Here is a 22,210-nt window from a genome sequence, read left to right as displayed (position 1 = left end):
CTTCTTTGGTGCCATCTAAATTGGCACGAAGCTGAATTTTCACATGATAGGCCAAGAGCTATAACAAAGCCCCGAATAGGCTCATATCATGATGGTATAAAGTCTTCCAACCCTATATTTTCAAGGGGGTCTAATTCTAAGTGGATTATCTATGTCTTTTAAAGACAAAATTAGCAATTGTGTTGCCTTATCCCTTTGGAAACTACTTCTATTTCTCAGTGGAATGTGAAATTAAGACAAGTAAACCTCTAAGCTAAATGTAAGACAGAGAATCAGAAGTGCTTCCCTAGTGGGACTGTAATGAGTATACATGAGGAGGAAGTGCCAGCAAATTAACCACGATGAGTATGCATGGGGAGGAAATGCTAGCAAATTAATGGCCTCAAAGACAAAGTGTATAATAAACATCTTATGCCCAGGGTATTCTAATAAAAAAGAATGCAAACTGTAATAAGAATTCAAGCAAGGAGATTACATAGCAAACCTGCACTCTAGTTTTCTTTTGCAACTGTGAGGCGATGCCTTTCATTTTCAAAGTCCTGACCTAATGAGCAATGCATTGCTTTGTGCAAGAGCATTGTTAAAATGCTTTGATTTGTTTATTCTCTAGGACATGAAAGCAACCTGGGGCACCTGGGATGTGCAAGATGTCTGTTCTTGCTCTTTGGTTATTCACTATTGCTTTCTCTTTCCCTTGCTCTTCACTGGCATTTCAATATCCATAAATACCTTTAATAGGATATCATTGAGAAATTAATGAAGCTATTTTCAACACGGTAATATTTGCTGACACATACTAATGTTTTTTTATGTGCAGGTTCTGTCCTAATGGCTTTATGTATATTAACTCATTTAGTCATTGTAACAACCTTCTGAGGTGGACGCTGTTATATATTTTACATTTGAGGAAAGTAAGGCACAGAGAGCTTATAGAACTTGACCAGGTTTACATGTGTGGGTCGTATAGTTAAGATTCAAATACTGGCTTTCTGAGCTCAACTGACACTTTTAGCCACCAAACAATGCTGCTTCTTAATGATGTGGGAGCACCTTAGGCAATAAGAAGGCAAAATCCTAATTTATTCAATAAACCAAACTTTAGGATTATCTATAAATTAGATATTGTTGTGCTCCAGGACAGCAAATATGAGTAAGGCATCTTTTTGGTAGGGTACAGAGATATATGCCTCAAACCACAGATGAGGAAAAAGGTACCAAAGTTCAGATTTTGTGTCTAAGCTTATTTTTTTTAAAACAGGCAATGCTGAACTCAGAGCAAGTTCAGACTTTTGTAGCACCTGATTTAGACTTTAGCTGTGGACAGTAGATTTTAGCCACAATGTTTTACAGAAGAATTTATTCCTGCAGCTTATTCATGCCTGCTGGATAAACCCTTTATCACTATTTCATTTCTTATTTTTCTTTCTGTTCTTGATCTAAATAGACTTCCATAGTCTATCTATTTCTGTTTCTGTAGGTAGGTGAGAAGACTAACTCCCACATTTTATTTCAACCTTGCAGCACCTTGATTTGACTTAAATATAAGCCATTCTAGAGTCTTAGGTTCTGGGAACTATGAGGCTGGAGTTTCTGGGGCATTGGTGTTGCTAACTGGAGTTACTGCAGTATAAACTAGACTGGCATCTATGCTGTGTTTATGTAAATTTACGTAGCATAGTCAAGGCAGCCAAAGGAAATGGAAGTGGAAGCATTCATTGCACTGGCCATTGTATAGAAATGTTGTAGCATGGTGACACATCTCCTGCTCCACACCCAGTGAGTTTTTATTACATTATGTGATGTTAGGTGGCTAAGGTTGCTGGCTCACCAGGTCACATGGCGTCATTGACATTTCAGTGTGTTAATGAGATTTCCACAGATCACAAACATGGGTTTCTGTGATTCCCAGGTATAACTTTTTATAATATTCTTCATTTTGCTTTTTAACAGAGTGACTTGGTATTTCAGAGAATAGTTGTAAATGGCAATTCTATACCAAGTTTGGGCTTGATAGTGATGGGCTTATCAATCTAGGGCATTGACAGAATCCAGGGAACTTTAATTTTTTAATAATTATTGAATTTATTGGGGTGACATTGGTTAATAAAACTACATAGATTTCAGGTGTACAATTCTATAATATATCACCTGTACATTGTATTGTATGTTCACCACTAAAGTCTAATCTCCTTCCATCATCATTTATCCCCACTTTTTCCTCTACTACCTTCCTCAACCCCCTTTTCCCTCTGGTAATCGCCATGCTGCTGTCTGTGTCTATGAGGTGTTTATTTATTTATTTTTCCTTAGTCCCTTCACCTTTTTTACCCAGTTCCCCAACCCAAGGAACTTTAGAAGTTCTAATCTTTCTCTGCCTCTGAGGCTATAGAATGCCAGAGCCATCCCTGCTCAGGGCCCCTACTCCTTGCTTTTGTTTGTTTTATTTTTAATATGTGACTATGACTTGCAAAAATCACTTATAAAGATTTTTCTCGTTGATCAAGCAATAAAAAAGGATGCAAAACATTTGGGAAATGCAAAATGCTCTATACATTTAAGCACGGTTCTGTTCATTCTAAACCCAGACTATACACATAGGATTACCTTGCATGAAAGCAAATACTGCTTTTGCTTAAGTTGGGGCAGAGTAGAGGCACTTGATGAGTACACTGGTGCAGAGTGAAGAGCATGGCTTTGGGTTTAGGGGGACCAGAGTTTGATTTCAGCTTTGTCACTTATGAGGTATGTGACCTGGACAGGTTGCCTCTCAGAGCCTCAGTTTTCTAATCTACATAATAATGTTAACTGCAAACACTCCCCTGCCCCTCAGAGATTCGAAGGACTAAATGAGATAACATAGGCAAAGTGTCCAGCAGAATGTCTATCTTACAGTTTTCCTAAAGTTTTAAACCCTAAATCACCAGAGCGAGCAGTGTTCAATATATGATATAGGCTAACAAGTGGTACATCTCAGGAAAGTTGCCACAAAGAAAGAAAGACACCCTGTTGGTGTCATTCCTCTTATCCCAGCCACTCTGCTTGGAATAAAATCCGTGAAGACCCAGATCAGTGTTGAATGAGTACATGGAACTCTTCTTGAAATAGCCTCATAACGGGTGGCTACAAGTTCACTAATACTGAAGAAATTGCATTGGCAAAGGTCTCAAAGAAACAAGGCGCTGTGGGAGCCATACTGGGCACGTGACAGGTGTTTAGTGATCCAGTTCCCTCTAGTTGCAAATCTCCTGGGCTCTGTGGGTGTCAGTTTCCTCACCTGAAAAATGAGGAAAATGGCTTAATGACCTTCACAGCCTTGAACCACTCTGAATCTGAAATAAAATTTCTTCATGAAAGAGATTTTCTGCAGCTCAGCAAATAGGCCAGCTGCTAAAAAAGAGCTGTAAGCTTTTAGAGCGGCGAAGAAACCCATCTCGTGGTTTTCTGAATGGGAATTTAGCTTAAACAGACTCTGGAGCATGGGCTGTTGGCGACGCAGTGGCTTCCATCACTGAGGAGCACAACACACATGACTTTATTCCAAGTGGGAATGTCTCCTTAGAAGCAGCAATATTTTTCTAACAGTGTCATTAACAGAGCTATTCCAGACCTTGAGGATTTTACAGGAAAGTCATTTGGAATATTTTTTACATAATATCCATGCATTTTAATAAGTTCATTGGGCATTAAGATGCCACAATCCATTTTGTTCTCGCCTAACACCCTGGGAATCCAAATGTGTTAATAAAGGTCTTGATTGTCATTTCAGCCTCCCCCAAGTGAATGAATATCTTCTAGGGCAGGGACTGAAGCTATTTTTTCTCATTATATCCAGAGTACATAGCATAGATACTCAGTTTATTCTCAGCATGGATATTCAGTTTATATCAATATGATGAGTCAATGGTCACAAAGACCATAAGAAATACTTATTTGTGAGCTAAATAAATGAACATTCAGTTCAATGACAATCTATTTAAGTTTAGAAGGAAGCCCTGTTCATATCCTATTAGATCCCGTTAAGGAATTTTCACGTCTCTGAGTTTAGACATCTACCTTAACTAGTGAGAGGCCAGAACAAGGTGATTTTAAAAGTATCTCCCAGTCCTGAATTCTGTTTTTATTCTACATGTATACTGAAACAATTGGTAATCTGAAAGTTGTATTTGGAAACTACACAGGTATAAGGGATATTAGAATGACTTTTCCTCTCAAAAACATAAAATCAGTGCCTACCTAAACTTCAAGTTCCTTAAAGCTGGTATTCAAAATTTTTATAGCATACAAATAGTCACTTCAACATGATACATTTTCCAAGGTTATTTTTAATATACAACACTTAATATATATACAATTTCAGAGGGTCAATAGTATTTCTTGTCACAATTATTTATCCCTAACCTTTAAAAAAAAAACCCAACTCTTTGAGTAAGGAATTATAGTTTTATTGTTAGTACTTATTAATACCTTATATATAGGGGATGCTAAAATATATGCAAATATAAATAAATAAATGACATCAAATCTTATTTTCTTTCAAACACAATGAAGGGATAAAAAAGGAAAAGAAAATCCAGTGAAAGTATAGGGATAGAGAGTGGGTCTCCTTTAACTAGAGGCTTGATGTTGATCAGGAATACAGGTCTGGCTGTAAGCAGGCAGAAACTTAGCTCTCCAGCAAACCTCAGAAGAAATTCTTGGAAGAAAACATATCTACCGAGTTGAGGATATATAATATTCAAACAAACTACTTCTACTCAGGTACACCAGGTGAGTAGCACATGAAAAGCATTGATTGTTGAAAATGGACTGTCCTAATTTAAAACCCTTTGCTGAATTTAATGAACAACATAAACTGATGAACAAAAGTAGATCCAGAGACATAGAAGCAATGAACAGACCGTCCAACCTCAGGAAAGGCAGGGGAAGTGGGGAGGGGGAGATCAACCAAAGGACTTGTATGCATGCATATAAGCATAACCCATGGACACAGACAGTAGGGGGATAAAGGCATGTGCTGGGGGGTGGGAATGGCTGGGAAGAGGTAAATAAGGGGAAAAGGAGACTTATGTAATACTTTAAACAATAAAGAATTTAAATTTAAAAAAGAAGCCCTTTGCCGTGTAATCCTGAACAAACTATTTAAACACTCTGGCTTAATAATATTGATATTAAATAAGAAAATTCAAAGTATAGCACAGCCTTTAGCTTTTATTAAATGTTCAAAAACATGTTAATTTTCTCCTCTACTAATTTTGTATTTCTTATCCTTCCCTATGAGATAAAAAGAAGAAGTCATATGCAGACCATTTAGGTGATTAAAAAGCATAGATCACTTCATGACCTATAATCTTATTGGATTCCATGCCAAAGGGACTTTGCATCCAACTCTGATCATTTTAATCTCTTTGGCCTTTTCTGCATTATTGGTTCTTCCAGACTGCAAATCAAACAATATGTCGTAATAGATGTAGCATGGGTCTAACGAATTATTATTGACTAATATTCCCAGAAATGGAAATTAGGGAAACTTTCCTGTGAGCATCCACTTCTGGGTGAGTTTCTAGACACTTTGAAAGCTTTTCAATCTCCACATACAGAACTGAATCCAAAGTCTATTTATCTGCCATCTCTCCATTATTGTGCAGAGATTTAGCAAAGCACCATAAGTCTGTAGCACTCTCTTAACTAAAGATTTCAAGATTTCCACATGGCCAGTATGGAAGAACTAGAGGTCTGGTGCATGGATTCATGCACCAGTGGGGTCCCTCAGCCTGGCCTGCAGAGATTGGGCCAAAACCGGTTCTCCAACACCCCCCAAGAGGTCCTGGATTGCAAGAGGGTGGTTCTCTGGTGATGCACCACAGAATCGGGCTCCCTCCTCTCTGGTTCTGTGTGCGTCACCCGAGAACCACAGCTGCCAAGTCACCACAGCTTGGCAGCTCCTGTGCTGAGCGTCAGCCCCCTGGTGGTCAGTGCGTGTCATACCTACTGGCAGGTTGGCTGGTCGCTTAGGCTTTTATATATATAGATTTCTTTGGCCTCTATTGGCTTCCACATCTTCCTGAAAGTCCAACATGGTCTTTCTGAAGATAGTGCCATCACAGCTCCAAAATCCTGTTAAATTAAATAACTTGCTAGAACAGAATTCTTTCCAGTGGTGGTCATGGTTAGCATATAACTTCAATGTTTTTCTGTTGATGAATACATCTAATTTTAATATTTCTACCTAACTTTCAAGCTCTTCTATCAAGGAACTTTATCTACTCCATCTTCCCTTACTCCCAAGCACCTACTGCACACAATCTGTTACTGATGAACCTCTTTGTCATTACCAAAATGTAACCTTTTCCTGAAATGCTCTCTAAACTCCTAATGGATCCCAAATCATTTCTTGTTATCAAGGTCAAGTTGGAATCATCCCGTCTATAAAAGCTTTATGATTAGTCCAGCCTGTGTGATTATGAGTTTCTTACATCCCCCAACTATACCCCCAAAATTTTATGATTGGACTGAGAATGTTTTTGCTTGGATACATTACTTTCCTGTAAGCCAAGCTTTCTCTCCTTGTGACCCCCATCAACCATGTCTCTTTGTATCCACATTTTATGCTTGGAAGAGGTGTTGTGAATAGGGGCAAGTCATAATGAGAAGATGGAGAGAATGATTTGAAATGATTTCATTCTTTAAAATTTTTTGCCTGTTTTTCTAAGATTGTAGGGAACTGAATTTCATGAGATTTGATGCAATTTAACCAGCTACAAGCTGATCTACTTTAGGGCCATTGTAATTGCATATGGCACCAAACTAGAGAAAGGGATGAATATTTCTGCTACCTCTGCATAAAACTAAGAAGATTTTTCACTTCGTAGCCATCAAGGTCCAGGCAAATGCCACGCTCAAATGGGGATAATTAATGAGTAGTCAGGAAATGAGCAGCAGGAGAATTTATTTTGTGAAAAGTTGTGGTAGGGTTTCAGGAGATTTAAAATATAGTAAAACACCATGAGACTATCAATAACAACTAGCACCAACCTTAGTCAAAAGTCACCAATGAAGGGAGCCATTACTGAGAGAGCAAGAGAGAGGGTGGGGGAGAGAGAGAGAGAAAGAGAGAGATATTGCTGCTGGAGAGGGTGCACTTTGGTATAGAAGTCACAGCAACTTCCAGCCCTATTTGGAAGGGTCAGAAAATAAAAATGCCAGCTGCATTTGTCTCTCTCTAATTCTTGCCTATTGTCTCCTTTTGGACAAACCCGGAGGAAACCAGAAGAAAATTTCCCTGCTGCAGTCATTCTTAGGCAGAAAAAGGGTGAAAAGGATGGACAGTGAGTCCGAGGGCACATGGAGAGAACCCAGCAGAGGCAGCCCGCTTTTATTAAAAGTTTTGAATGATCTAGAGAAGGGGTGTAGATAGTGCAAACCAAAATACAACCGCCCAAAGAAATGTCTGCATCTCTAGAACGAGGGGAAAATTATAGATTTCACATATACATAGTTGAAAAATTGGGGTGTGAAAATGGGAAAGATTTTAACCACATGAATGCGAGTATTAGCATCATTAGCTTAGTGGATTTTTAAATTTTCCTTGTGACATAGTTATTCTTCTAAAAACCATGACAACTTCTCCTCTGTGTGTACATCCTCTGAATCCACTAGTAAAAATTATTCTTGTGAAAAAAGAAAAATTGCACTGTCATCTTTTAAGTACTGTAATGTAATGCAAGGTATTCTAATCACTGCATCTAATCAGCATACTAAATCACTTTATATCTTCATGTTATTATTGAACCCTTGATTATAATTGTCCTATATTGGCAGTGCTCCTTAAAGCAAAGAGGTAAGGAAACCCACCACCCAGAAGAAACAAGCTCTCCGTGCTAGACTTCTTATCAAAAAGCAGATGCAGATATTTTGTCATCAGTCGGATGTCTAGCGATGCTGTCAGCCAGTGAGGCCATTTCAGCATTGCAGCAAAGGAGGCTTTTGTCCTGATCACTTGCAGACTCGTCATTCCATCTATTTCATTATTTGAGTGGCTCACAAAGATCATACATGGAAATTCAAAACAAGAGAGCAATTTTTCCTTTGTGTGTATGTCAGTGTATATGCAAGTATATTTGTTCAATTTTTGAGTCCTCCCTTTGTATGACAGTCTGACGTTCTTTTCTGTCCCTTCCTCTTTAATGCAAGGATTCTCACATGCTGACATGTATGGAGAATTCACACAAGCGTAGTGGCAGGCACGGGCTCCCATCTCTGGAATTATTCCAGTCCACCTCCTATTCCAGCCAATTCTCCTCAAATTACCCGTCTCTCCAATTCTAGTTGGGTCTGGATGCTTCCGCTATCGCAGTGTTATGGGCCCACTTTGCACATGAGCCTTTGGATCAGCTTCTATTTTCTCTCTCAGTTTTACATTGTCCTGGCACCATGGAGGGATGACGATGGCACAGTCTTGGTGCTCGCTGAATCCACCCGGACACACGCACCTCTGCCTGCTCTGCCTAACTCTCCACTGGGGGAAACCAGTTAGAAATAATAGGGGAAAATAATAGTGAAGGTCAAGAAATTGCCTCTCTGGGTGTTTCAATCATAAAATAAAAGCAGTAAATTTTCATCAAAATTGTCTAAGTTACCCATTTACATAAGCCTGAAATCTATTTTCTTAATTAGATTACTGATATCATGTTGGATACCTGACTTACCCCCTTGAAAAATATTTATTTCATAAAAATACATATAGTTTAAAATATCAAATATTACTCAAAGACTTGTACTGAAAGACAGGAGCCTCTGCCCCAATCTTTCTCACTCCTGGTGCTACTCATTATTCACTAAATATTCAATACCATGAGTTATTTCCACTACCAGAAACCTCGATATTTCTAAGTAAGTTACTTATACTTCCATTTGTACATTTGTCACCCCTAGGAATTATCTACTGTCTTTCAACCAAAAAAATATAAGATTTATCACTCCTTTTCCTCACCACTTGTGTCTGCTAAACTTTCCAAAACAGTTCTAGCCAATGCTTTAAATTTCCATCATATCTGAACAGCATACTATATGTGATTGCATTTCCTTCCATTACATTTTTTCTTGGAGTTAATAAGCCTAATTTATAACTTCTCATACACTAATCGATTGAATTGAAGGGGAATTGGATCCTATTTCCAGAATTAGCAACATCTATTATTGTTCACTGGTTACTCAACTTCATTGGGCTTTATTTTCATTACCTAAAAAAAGCAAACTCATTTCTTTTAACTCTAAACCAGTATTTGACAAACCTATCTTGTATTCTACCCTGCGCTACTTGTTCAGAACTTGCCATAGGTAGTCAGCGTCTAGCACAATAGTTGAGTAAATTATTCCATTCAAGGTATTTTAAAGTCATTTTAAGGGAAATGTTTTTCAATAGTTTTCCAAATTTGCTCCTGTAATCATAGTAATTCACTATACTTATTTACAGGAGTCAGCTAAAAATGCCTCGTATGTAATCCATTATCACCTCCAGCCTGATGTGCTTCCCGTTTAAATTCTTTCTCCCCCCCCCCCCCTCCCTGCACCCCTCCTCCCCCAGTTACTGCTGAGGCCCTGGAGAGGGGCTCCTCCCCCATAAGGAACTGACCACGTCACTCAAGAAAGCCAACGCTCTGGCAGGGGAGCCTCTTGCCCCGAGTCACAGAGCAGTAACCAGCAGAGTTGGATTCCTGCTAAAATTAAAAGTTAGCCCAACAGGAAAACGTTTTTGATCCCAGAGCCCCCAACCCCAGGGGAGGGAGTGGCTGGCAGGTCTCAGAGCAGTGCCTTGGGATTGATCGCAAGTCTCAAAGGACAGATGGTGATTGTTGCTAATCAATGACCACTTTCCTTTTGTTGGTGAAAGAACCCATGAAGCCTCCTCTACAAAAGCAAAAGCGTAAAAGCCAATCTCAGCTTTTCCTCTACCTCATCCCTGTCCCCTCCTTTGCCATAAAAAGCTTTGTGACGCTGACTGCTTCTCTGTTTCTACCATCCCTGGTCTCCTATCAAGTTTAATAACTTCTAAGCTGGACAGTCCTGTCGCTTCGAATCCACCCTACAATTATGACTGTCATTCTTTTACTAAAATACAAGTTTGACCCTGTTACTGTCATTTAAATCCATTTAATAAGGTCTCATTTTCTTTAAGATAAACAGCTTAGGATACCCTAGAGCAGCGGTTCTCAATCTGTGGGTCGAGACCCCTTTGGGGGTCGAATGACCCTTTCACAGGGGTCACCTAAGACCATCGGAAAACACATATATAATTGCATATTGTTTTTGTGATTAATCACTATGCTTTAATTATGTTCAATTTGTAACAATGAAATTGGGGGTCACCACAACATGAGGAACTGTTGAGAACCACTTCCCTAGAGAGCCTACCTGTGAGCTGCCTTCACACCACACTTCCCTTTACATCTTGTAAGTCAGCTACACCGTCTACTCACTAGGAGAGAACCCAGCAAAGCTGGTAGGCAGACTCCCTGATTCTGCCTGGAACACCACACTTGTTAAAATTCTCCCTTTGTGCCATTCACCACTTTATACTATCATTCCTTTAGGAGCCGGTCTTGTTTTCCCATGAAGCTTGGGTTTCTTAAGGCAGAGCTTTATACACATGTATATCTGTTGAATGAAGAAGCAAATGAATAGTTAAACAAGCAGAATTGAAGTGGTGTCCATCTTTATGTATTTATTTTGTTATTTTCATGCCAATGTCCCTCTGACATCTACAAGTGTTACTGCTCTCTGTCTCCAGTTTTTGCTTGTTTGCTTTTAGAAGCGTCGCCTGGAGAGAGGAGGACCTAGTAGAGAAGGTGATGGCTCTGGCTGTGCTGTGATCCCAGAAATGGTGCCACGTGGTCTGTCGCTTCACCTTTTTTCCGAGTCTGGGTGCTCGCTCACTTGAAGATGCCAGTGAACCCAGGGAGGAGTATGGCATGCGATTGGGCTGGTGCCTGATAATTCACTTCTGAAGTTGGGAGATTGAGTGACACAGTGTCCAGCTGGTGATATTTTCAGCATAGAAACCTGTCAAACTACCAAGACAGCATTAAGGAGATGGAATGAATTGATTTATCTTTCTTTTGAATTGCTTGGCAGTGTCTCAATATTCAGGCATCAAATTTGCTCAATGTGCTACTTAGATGATTTCTTTCTGCCCTCAGCCCATCTAGAGACTGCAGTAGCTAATGCTATTTTAAACCATGTCCTTCTTCGGAGAGAGCATTAAACACGTTTCAGAGAAGATCAACTTAATCTCCAGCTGCTTTCCCTGGTGGACCTGAAGAGGCATGTCCCTGAGTCAGACTTCAGTGGGGTTTTTTGTGTTTTTTTTTTTTTTCATGTCACCACCTTTGGGTCATTGACATAAACTTTTATATCAAGAGCCTGATGCTGATAATAGGAGAGAACAGAATAGTTTAAATGTAGGAAGAGAATGATTTTAAATGCTGGAGGACTTGTTTAAAGTAATTTATACTTTTATGTCTAGCAATTGCTCGCTTGATTCCTGTTGCAATGACAATAGACCTTTGAACATTTTCTTCCTTTTAATCATTACTTTGAAGAACCTGGAGACGATGTGAAGTAAAATTAATACTCTACAGCTTTATGACAAAAACATAGGCTCAACCACTGCCAGCGGGCCCCTTTCTAGATCAGTCACCTTTCCCAGGAATAAACTAAGGTCATTCAAAAGTCACCTGTGATGTCACTGTCCCATTGGTGACTGCTAGGCCAGCCGAAGTGGAGTGGGTAACAGCTGAGATTGTAGCTTTGGTCTGAGGCCTATACAAGTATTTCTGTTTTGCTTTTTACAGCTGTATGTCTGGGCCCTCTCATCCTTAGCTTCCTCGCCTGTAAGATACTTGTCATAGAACTCTGCAGTGGGCAGCACATGAGAAGGGTGGAAAGGGCTAGCAGGTGCCTGGGAGTCAGGAAGGAGCAGTGCAGACCCTCTCTCTTTCCTACGTGTCAAAAGTGACCACTCACCTGGTGCATTCTTTATTTTATTAAAGCAAGGAAGAAGGTTTCATCCAAGGCTCTGCCCCTTTCTTGACCCCTGCTATCTCCTCACCCACTGTCTGCTGCCAAGCGTCAATAATACGGTTGGTTTTCCTTCTCTGCACACAGATGGTAGAGGCAGGAGCAGAGAGCTTCCCCAGGCACGCTACACTGAGCTAATACATCACTCAGGCAGAGCCCTGTTCTGTTGAGAAAGCATTTCCAGAACCTGAAGTAGTTGTAAAACCCACACAAAAAATTCCAGGGTCCCTAGCACCCCCTAGAGAGTGGCCAGGAGAACAGTAAAATGATTAAAGTCTCGGGTGCATCTCCAAATACAGCGCCACATGAACAGCAGCGTCTCAGACAGGGCCTGGCTAACCTGGGAGGTGACAGCTGCCTGGCTTTCCTTCCCTTTCCTGGCTGTGTAAACCCGTGCACTGTTGTTACTGTGGCTGAGAAGGTTGGGCAATTTGGTGGATGAAAAATGAGAGTGGGAGTGAGATACATTAACTTCTCTTGCACAAGTCTGAAGGCCTGTGCCTTTTCCTGAACAAAATCACATTTACACCAGCAGCATGGTAGGCATTGAAAGTATAGTCTTTGGAGTTAGACGTCCTGGGTGGATATATTCTGACTATACTACTTAATTGGTTCTCTCGTTTGGCAAATTATTTGACTTTGATTTTTCTCACAGTGTAATATGAGGATAATAATAGCAGTCAATTCATAGAATTGTTTTAAGCTAAATAAAATAATACATGTGAGGTGCTTAGAATAGTGCCTGACAAATAGTGTGCACCCAATAAGTGTTGCATTTGCTCTCCTGGCAGCAAATTATCCATATCCTTGAGCAAGAAGCACTGACTTTCAAATCCACTTATCTATGATTCTGTAAGTCACCTCTTATACAATTGCTTCCCAACTAGCACTCCTGTGATCCTGAAGTCCCCCTCCCTTCTATGTCTTTCATCCCTAGAGACTCCTGAGGTTTAAAGTTATGTGTATCTTCTTTTCTGAGCAATCAATATCCATTACAAGTAGCTCACGATTGCAGCTTTTTCTGGAGAAAGATGTTAATGGATTCTGTCCAGGCCACAAGACAGTCACTTCCCTACCTAACCTAACAGCTCCTGAGTCCCCTAAAAGCCTGACCTTCCATTAGAAAGTGATCAGGAAGCTTCCAATAAGCTCAGGAATCTATTCAATATTCCTCACTCCCTGATGATTAGTAGGGAGACATCAACTGTCATCAACAGTCCACCACAAAGTCATATAAGTCCAGCAGGCTGTGTCTTTTCCTGGCATTTACTATCCCTTATGTGTCCCTGGGGAAAGAGGGAGCCCTTCAGGTTTCCATGGCAGCAGTGGTTCATTTTCTGGTCTTCAAAAAAAGCAGATAATCAGATAATATAAAATAAAATAATAATGATAAAAAACACTCACCCCCAAAACTCAAAACAACAACCCCAAAACTAGACACCCATAAAGTAGTTTTCAAAAGGTGTGATCATTTTGGGGCTGTTGGCAAATCAACTTTAAGAAGACTGGACTTCAAAACGCGAGTGAGTCGCATTTATCTTTCCAATTTAAAATCTCCCTTCAAAGCTTTCCGGTGCCAGCCCAGCTCCCCTCTGTGTAGGAAGGAGTATGGTCCCAGTTTGTGTACTTCAAGTCTCAACCCTGGCAGAGAAGAAAGTGGTGTGTAGCAAAATTCCCCCAGACTTACATTTTTAATAACTAGAAACAGGAGTTTAGCAAATTTCTTAGTAAGTTTATTTAAAGTCATGATTCTGAAGGTCTAGGGTTGTCTGACAAAGGGATGAAATCAAGGAATTTTCTAGTTCACAGATTTAGTTTACTAGACTGCCATCTAGTGGTCATTATAGGAACTTCACTAATAGACAGTCCTACTACACATTTGCATGCTAATAAGGGAATGCTTTCCTTTCTTTAGAATATCACTGCCCAGTTTTAGTGCAACCAATGCACTAAAATTCCACAACCATCTATCAGGACAGTAGCTTTGAGAAAAAGGCAAAGTGGCTATGCGGAGCTTGTTGATATTTGATAATAATTGATGCTTTATTGGAAATGCTGGTTTTGTTTTAGATCACCATCACTGTATTCCTGGCAGAACTGACATAAAAATATACTTGCTACTCCTTGACACAATAGCATATAGATGATATATAGTAATAAATACAAGTTCTGATTTATTTTTCTAAGTATTTATTTATTTATTTATTTTTAAGCGTTTACTTGAGCAAAAATGAATTTGAATCAGGCAGTGCCAAACAGGAATTGGTCAGGAGCATAAGGGAGACATTTTCCCTTTTCTTCTGAGTGCTCTTTTAAATGACTTGCCTGAACTTCAATTGCAGAGCCTTGCCCACCCTCTGCCCCCTGAAATATACAGCTGGTGTCTCTGCTTGGGTTTTAATTCATATTTTTATATTTCATACTGTTTTTCTATTGGTTGCCCTGGATCTGCATGGCTCAGTAGCCAGTGATTAGAGCAAAGATTTTGTTCAAACTCCCTGAGCTGGTAAAGCTTCTGCCCTTGGCCATTGATCTGCATATATGTTGAGGAACACAGTCAAAATTCACTCAGCTTTCACCCCTGTCTGTGATTTTACTCTCTGTGATGCTAGGGGAGTGCTCACCCCTACGAAGGTCTTTCTCCAGTCAGCAAGGGGGGTGTAGATAGATGCTCAAACCTGCCATTCTTCTCCCTTTCCCAGGTATCCCGGCCCCATTCTGTTTTGAGCTGATCCACTCCTCACTGTTGCTGAGATTTTGTTTCCTGTAGACACTTTTGCTGATAATTATTTGAGTTCCTCATCCTCAACCCAAATCCAGTTCACTGAATGTCCTTACAATATGTAAATACGAAACCAGATAAGAAGTCCTGGAAGGGGCAGTGTGTGTATGGGCCCTGAAGCTCAAGCTTCATTAGGTTCCAGATAAATCGCCTCTGCCCAAGGCAGAGAGCACTTGACCCAGCTGCAGAGGAGAGCCGGACTCCAGGACACCGCATCCAGGGCTGTCAGAGGTTCAGTCTTAGTGTAGGCAGAACCAGCATCAGGAAGAGTTCTCGAGCTGTGCATGGGGCAGGGTAGCAAGAAGTTCATGGGTCTAAGGTGGAAGACAGAGGTACTTACACTGCAGGTTAGGCAGGTCTGTCCATTCACAGTAGGAGTCCTGTCAGCAATTGTGGGTTCAAGGGAAAGAATTCAAACCCCTGGAGGTGGCAAGTGTCAGAAATATTAAGATTATGAAATCATAACTGGCCCATAACCAGGGACAGAACTGGACCTCCAAGGGGACCATTGGCAGGGAGAAGGTTGAAAGTGCTTCCTAATCTATAGACAGTATTAGAAGGAAAAGGTCCCTATGAAACAGAGAAGGTAGTGGCAACATTTGAAAGGAGTGCAGGTAACATCTGTAAGGGATAGGAAACAGTATGGAAAAGCATGAGGAGCACTACCTAAAACAGAGAGGTTCTTAGCTACCAGAAGGCCCTGGGGTTATCTGAAGTGAAGGAAGCAGGTTAGAAGTCTAGAGTGACTAGGCAGGAAGCAGTGAGGCAGGAAGATTTGGGGAGTATCAAATACATTCATAATTGGAGGGAGAGAAGAAATTTGAAAAAAATCACTGGAAATGAATAGTTAGGGAAATGTAGAGTCCAAGGCAGAGGAAGTGGGTGGCCATGACAAGTTCTCTGGAAGAGCAATGGTAACAAGAACAAATCAAGAAGGCTATCCTTTTACAGGGGGAATAAGATGTCACCAAAATGTATACTGGTCAGCAACATGTGTATTGTTCAGGTGAATATGAGTCTCTGACTGTCCCTTCATTTTGATTACCAGAGGATTATTGTTTGCTAGCATATATGAGGTTTTATATTTTATATGAAATTTCTTTTTTTCATAAATTTACATAAATAGGTAAATTAGAATCTTCTGCTTTAAGTACATATTTATCAATATTCTTTCTTAAAGGGATGGTTTTAATTAGAACAACAAATCCTTAATCAACTGCCTAGATATAAAGTGCTGAGTCACTGCTGTCTGATCTCCACTCTTTTCTCTCATCAACCAGTTAGCATAGCAACAAAATCTCACCAAGCACAACCAGCCTTCTTCCTTGATTTGCAGCATTTATTTAATTGAATCATAAAATTTGCAGCTAGCATTTGAAAACTTTATTTTAAGGAATGAAAAAGAATTGGATGCAGCTTTAACAGATAACGAAAAGACAGTAGAGAGCACAAGACAACACACTGACAAGCATTGGTATCAGAAATAGCTGAAATCATTCCCAGGACAACCCCACTGGACTCAACTGACAGGGAGGAGTGGAGACAGCACAGAAATCACATGCTACGTGACCGAATCCATCTATTACAAGGATCTCACAAGCCCTTCATGGAAATCGTATTTCTTCTCTGCTGGAGTAAATTTTCTGAAATTCTTGTAACCCTCTGACTTCTCTGTAAGATTCTAAGGAATTCTAAATATTTGAGAACTTAAAAATTAAATTCTAGGAATTTAGAATTAATCAGGAACATTTCAAGTCCTCCAATGCTGTCAACACAATTTTAGGAATTATTCTGCAATTAGAGTGGCCTTTGTGTCTCCTTCACTAAAAGGAAATGAGTAAAACAGTCATCGACTTTTTAATTAGCACTGAATTTCTTGGCTTTCTGTGGGAGAGAATTTCACTTAACTCAGAATGAGTGGTAATCATGTCCTGTTCAAATGAAGGTAAGTACTTTCATGCTCCCAAGGAACTAACCTTATATAAACACTTTTTTTTTTGCTTTTTAGATTCAGGGTTATAATTTATTATCTTCAAGGTATTGATTCCTTTTTAAGTAAGTATACTAACATTTTATAGGGAAATCCCAGAGCAAGGAGATTGTTTATATTGGTAGTAAGCTAAAGAGGATTTGAAAAACTATAATAAGTTTTGTAGCATATATCTATACTACAGGTTATGAATTCTATAGGCAAATATTACAGAAAGAAGTTGTCTCTCTTCAATGTTTTCTGTCTGGATAAAAAAACATTTGAAAAACGACCAACATTTGTGTAGCGAAGATTGAGGGAAGGTTGTGAAGATCATGCGTCCAGCAGCCTCAACCTAGACTTGCGCAGCCATTTTGGATATCCAATTTCAAGCTCTAAATAGAAACATATGGTTAAAAATAAGTTGTTTTGGTAAAGTCTATAAGCATGTACTATTTCAGTTACTTATTCATATCTACTAATTGCAATAATCTTTCTGGATATTGCTATACTGCGTTTATCGACATTTCCCAGCTCTCCTTAGCCAGGGCTAATTAAGCAGTTATTGTAAAATGAATGAGCCTATCACAAAAGAAAGAAAACCATTTAGTTTTTCATTAGAGGGAGCCAGTTTGCTTGCACTAGGAGTGCCTCTCTTCACACTCCAGCATGAGACAGGTTCATCATTGTGAAGAGGCAGGGCAATTAGAAACATCCATTCTTTCCCATCCCAACAACAAAGGTGTATTGGGTAGGATTTCTTGTAAGAATGCTTTGTGGGGGCTAACTTCATATTAAACCAGTACACTGTAGACACTCAACAAAAGTCAATGAACAGATGAAGGAAGGAAAGAAAACAAAAACTCTGAAATGTAGCCAAACAGTCTTAATTTTGTCTCCCTTTGATAATTTTGTTTCCCTCCACAATTTTGGTAAATTTTCTAACACAGAGATAAATTTTCTAACATACACAAAAGTGAAATTCTGCCTCAGATATAGTCAGTTATTGATTTGGTAAATGAACACTTTGATAAAACAATCATGAAAAAAAAACACAAACCTTTACCACTGATACCTTTTCTGTGACGGCCAGTACTATTCTGTCCTTAAAAATACTTAATGAGAGCTCATGAATTTGTATATACTGGCCAAGAAAAGTTTGAGAAGAAAGTTTTATTTTAGTCATTATATTTTGACACTTGAATTATAGCTCGCTCTTTTGGTCAGGTTGAAACTCTTGAATGAAAGCTTGCCCTGCTAGATTATTTTAGAAATGTTAGCATATCAGAGGAAACAATGTCAACCATCCTATTCTTTTTGATAAGAGCAGAGGATGTTCCTAGTCAGTCAATGAGAATGTAAAGAACACAAAAGGATGCTAGCCTTTGAAAAATGTAACCAGGGGGGTAAGGGGAGGTACCATCTGATTTGGGAGCCTACCATTTTGGCATGTGGATTGGAATCTTCAAGTCCTCTTAACTCTCTACTTGCAGGTTTCTATAATAAATAAATGTTGTGTCAGGGACTGCATCAGATATCATATGTAGACACACATGCACATGTGCACATACACACACAGATGACATCTTCTTGATTCATGAGAAATCTAAGATAGTTTGTAAATTCTTATGGGATAGGATGGGGGAGACGATTCTGGTTAAGTGAAGTTTTATCAGAAGCTATTTTTTCTTGTAAACTTGTGAATCTCTCCAATAATATATTTGGTAAGAGAGTTCCAAACATTTCTCAAGATCTTTCATTCAAAAAGTATATCTATTGAAATTCCAGTAAAACCAGCTTATGAAAAGGACTGTACTGATTTTATGTGCAGCATCTTCTTAGATCATCTTGTGTGGTAGGCAGATTCTGTGGAAGTATAGACAGAAAACTATTTTTTTTAATGTGTGTGTGTTTTTCTATTGGTTTCAGAGAGAGAAAGGGAGAGGGAGAGAGAGAAACATCAATGATGAGAGATATTCATCCATAATCTGCCTCCTGAATGCCCCCTACTGGGGAACTAGCTGGAAATCTCACCGGGAATGGAACTGTGACCTCATGGTTCATGGGTTGGTGCTCAACCACTGCACCACACCAGCCAGGCTGAACACTATCTTAATCACATCCTTTTAGCTAGGAATAATGATGACATGATGATAATTGCTAATTTACAAGAAACATACAATTGAGAGTCTTGGTGCTTTCAGCTCCTCATTCTCAGTAAGAATCATCCTGCTCTGTGACCTTGAGGATATTGAGGATATAGATGTAGAAACAGACACCAGCATTTCGAGTGATCTTAGAAAGCCTGGAATATTCTTTTTTTTTACTTAGTCTATAATGCATGAGTGTGCTAATTTGGCTAAATTGTTTCTCATCAATACTGGGCCTTGCCATTCTTTCCCTTCCCATATGTAGATTGAAGGCTTGGTGGTATGAAATTATGTTAAACTGTTCTACATCTTCTACCTCATTTAGATTTAGGGCTACTTCCACTTCAAACACACATTAATTAACTTTTTAAGTTAATCAATTATTGCAAATGACATTTTCTTACGTGTAGGGGATGAATATCAGGTAAGATTGGCTCAGTCCTGGTTTGCAGCTCATCACCAAAGTATCCTTTATTCTCCACTCCCAGTCTATCTTGAGGTGGGCTGTGAAAAAGGAAGTGGAACAGTGATACAAGATAGGGGATATGCCTGTGGTTAATATTAAACCAAGAAAGAGATTTTTAAAAGATGGATACTCCAGTTACACCCTATGACAATTAAATAAGAGGGAGAAACCAAAATTAGGATTAAAAACAAAACAAAACAACAACCCTGTAATTTCAATGTGCCATCAAGTTTGGGAACTATTGGGATAAACATTGGGATTAGAACTTGATATACGGCTACTCTTACATGGTCTTTAATAAGAGGCTATATTTTGCCTCCATCAAGTACCCTCTATGGACACAAAGCCAATATATTCTCAGTAATGGTCTTCTTCAACACATAGGGAAGACAGACATACCTCTGAACTTGCTTCAATTTAATACAGTTTAGGTAGCGAATTAAAAATGCGATTCCCCCAATACCGATGATACCCAGGACAAGGACTACAACCAGGATGGAGATATCTGTAATGGTAAATAATGAACAACATAAACTGATGAACAAAAACAGATCCAAAGACAGAGAAGCATCGATCAGACCGTCAAACCTCAGAGGGAAGGTAGGGGAGGGTGGGGGTAAGGGGGAGAGATCAACCAAAGGACTTGTATGCGTGCATATAAGCCTAACCAATGGACACAGACAATAGGGGGGTGGGGCATGAGTGGGGGGTGGGAAGTAATGGGGGGATAAGGACACATATGTAATACCTTAATCAATAAAGAAATTTAAAAAAATAAACAACAATAAACAAACAACCATGAGCTTCAACCCGGATTTAAACTTTAGGACAGTAGAATATTAACATTTAACTGAGCTGTTACAAACCAGTTCTCTATTCCTTAAAATACTTTGATTCCCCTTCCCCACAATTTTTAAATTTTAAAGGAAAAGGCCATAATATTATACAAATTACCATCTATGTTAGCAATGAACACTCCTTATGTTTAAGGGAACCACAATCAGCAGAAAAGTTTTGATTTTCAGTTATTAACAGATTATAGAAAAAGCCTTTTTGGGTTATGGGCTCTTAGAAGACCTAATGCAAATTTAGAAGAAGATACATTAATTCTAAAAAGCAATGGGAATAAATTCAAATGTGAGTATTTAAACATGTGAAAAAAAAGACCATACAAATACATGCAGAAACACAACATATATGTAGTAGACTCAGAAATTAAGAAAAAAGTTTTTTCACTGGCTAGGCTTTTTATATATGCAGGATAGTATATTCTAGGATGCTCACTGGTAACATTTAAGGATTCTTCCCATTCCACAATTATCTCTTCTTCCTCACATTGGCACTGGAGCTCACTGCCATCTACCTGAAAGAACAATCATAATTTTATCAAATTACTGGCATAAGCTGTGTTTTGCACTTCACTTAGTTTAATGCTATCTAGTTCTACATCACACACACACACACACACACATGCACACACGCACACACACACTTTTATTGATTAATTAAACTGTATACTAAAATCAATTTTTAAATAAATAAGCAAACAAAATACAAGAATCAACCATCCTTGAAGAAGATGTTTGATCAAGAGAATGATTCCAAAAGCTTAAAACCAGATAAACAAGATGGATTGAGTTATCTTTCCAGAAGGCATCAATTGTATTAAAGGAACAGCCCTTGCTAAAGTTGAATATATCACAGCCAAGGAACAGACTCTAACTAGGCTTAATAATAACGAGGTTATATTAATGTGTGATAAAAGTGAAGGAACTATGTTTAGTTCATCGTGTAATAGTTAAGAACATAAACTCTTTCTGTGTTTAAATATCACTTTTCCTTTCACAAAAATCAAGTTTAACTTGTCCTCCATTTGTAAAAGTAGGCTTAGGAATAGGACTCACCTTTTCAGTTGTTATGAAGTTTTAAAATTTATCTCTCTCTATATATAGATAAATATATGTGAAAAACAGTTCCTAAATGTACACTTGATTTCAAAATCACTATACAAACATGTGCATGAGTACACACACACACACACACACACACACACGCCAGGAATAAGTCCTATGTCAATAAATGTCTGGTAAGACATTACTTTAAAAAGGAGTCAAATCTTACAGCATTTTCATTGCACTGAAAGGAGCAATTAGTTGAATTGTAGAACTTCTCAAAATTCACACATTCACCATTGATGCACACCTAGAAATAAAACCAAGATACATTGGAATTACTTATTCTTAGAATTTACATAATTTTTTCTATTATAAATAATCACAGGTAGAATATTCTGTGGAATAAGAAATGTTCTGTAAAAGTTTGATGGGCATCTATATATATATATATATATATATATATATATATATATATATGGCTAATATGCAAAGTGTCCCCTTGGGAGTTCGACCGGGAGACCGGGAGACCAGGGGTTCGATTGCTAGCTATGATGTGCACTACCACCAGGGGGCAGCGCGGAATATGGCGGGCGACCAGCAGTGGTGGCAGGTCACTGAGGAAGCAAGGGAAGGAGGAGGCGGGGAGGTGGGGAGGTGGGGAATCTGATCAGCTCTGATCGCTGGCCAGACCTAGGGACCATCCCCATGCATGAATTTCGTGTACTGGGCCTCTAGTTTGAAAATAATGTACTGTGCATTCAAATATTGTTGTACACAAACTTCTTAATTATTAAAATGTCTGTGTCATTAATTCTTCAAACATTAATCTGCATGTGTTTTGGGGGTCATATCCAGAAAGTCATTGCCAAGACC

General features: G+C 39.0%; 1 protein-coding gene across 1 annotated transcript in view; it reads right to left on the bottom strand.

Moving 5' to 3' along the window:
• The window catches only part of ADAM7 (ADAM metallopeptidase domain 7), a 91,045-nt gene that overhangs the window by 17,924 nt on the left and 50,911 nt on the right, over nt 1-22,210 (bottom strand). Inside the window, exons 17-21 of the mRNA XM_070417028.1 lie at nt 21,564-21,644; nt 20,727-20,805; nt 19,842-19,947; nt 19,381-19,480; nt 18,267-18,323 (exon numbers count right to left, since the gene is read on the bottom strand). Of these exons, the coding sequence (XP_070273129.1) occupies nt 18,267-18,323; nt 19,381-19,480; nt 19,842-19,947; nt 20,727-20,805; nt 21,564-21,644 (423 nt within the window). The remainder of the gene's footprint in view (nt 1-18,266; nt 18,324-19,380; nt 19,481-19,841; nt 19,948-20,726; nt 20,806-21,563; nt 21,645-22,210) is intronic.

The sequence above is a fragment of the Myotis yumanensis genome, unplaced genomic scaffold, assembly GCF_028538775.1.
Source record: "Myotis yumanensis isolate MYYU_CA2020_CCGP unplaced genomic scaffold, mMyoYum1.0.hap1 SCAF_5, whole genome shotgun sequence".
NCBI lineage: Eukaryota > Metazoa > Chordata > Mammalia > Chiroptera > Vespertilionidae > Myotis > Myotis yumanensis.
The sequence above is the reverse complement of the archived record's forward strand: the minus strand, read 5'-3'. Positions and strand labels throughout refer to the sequence as shown.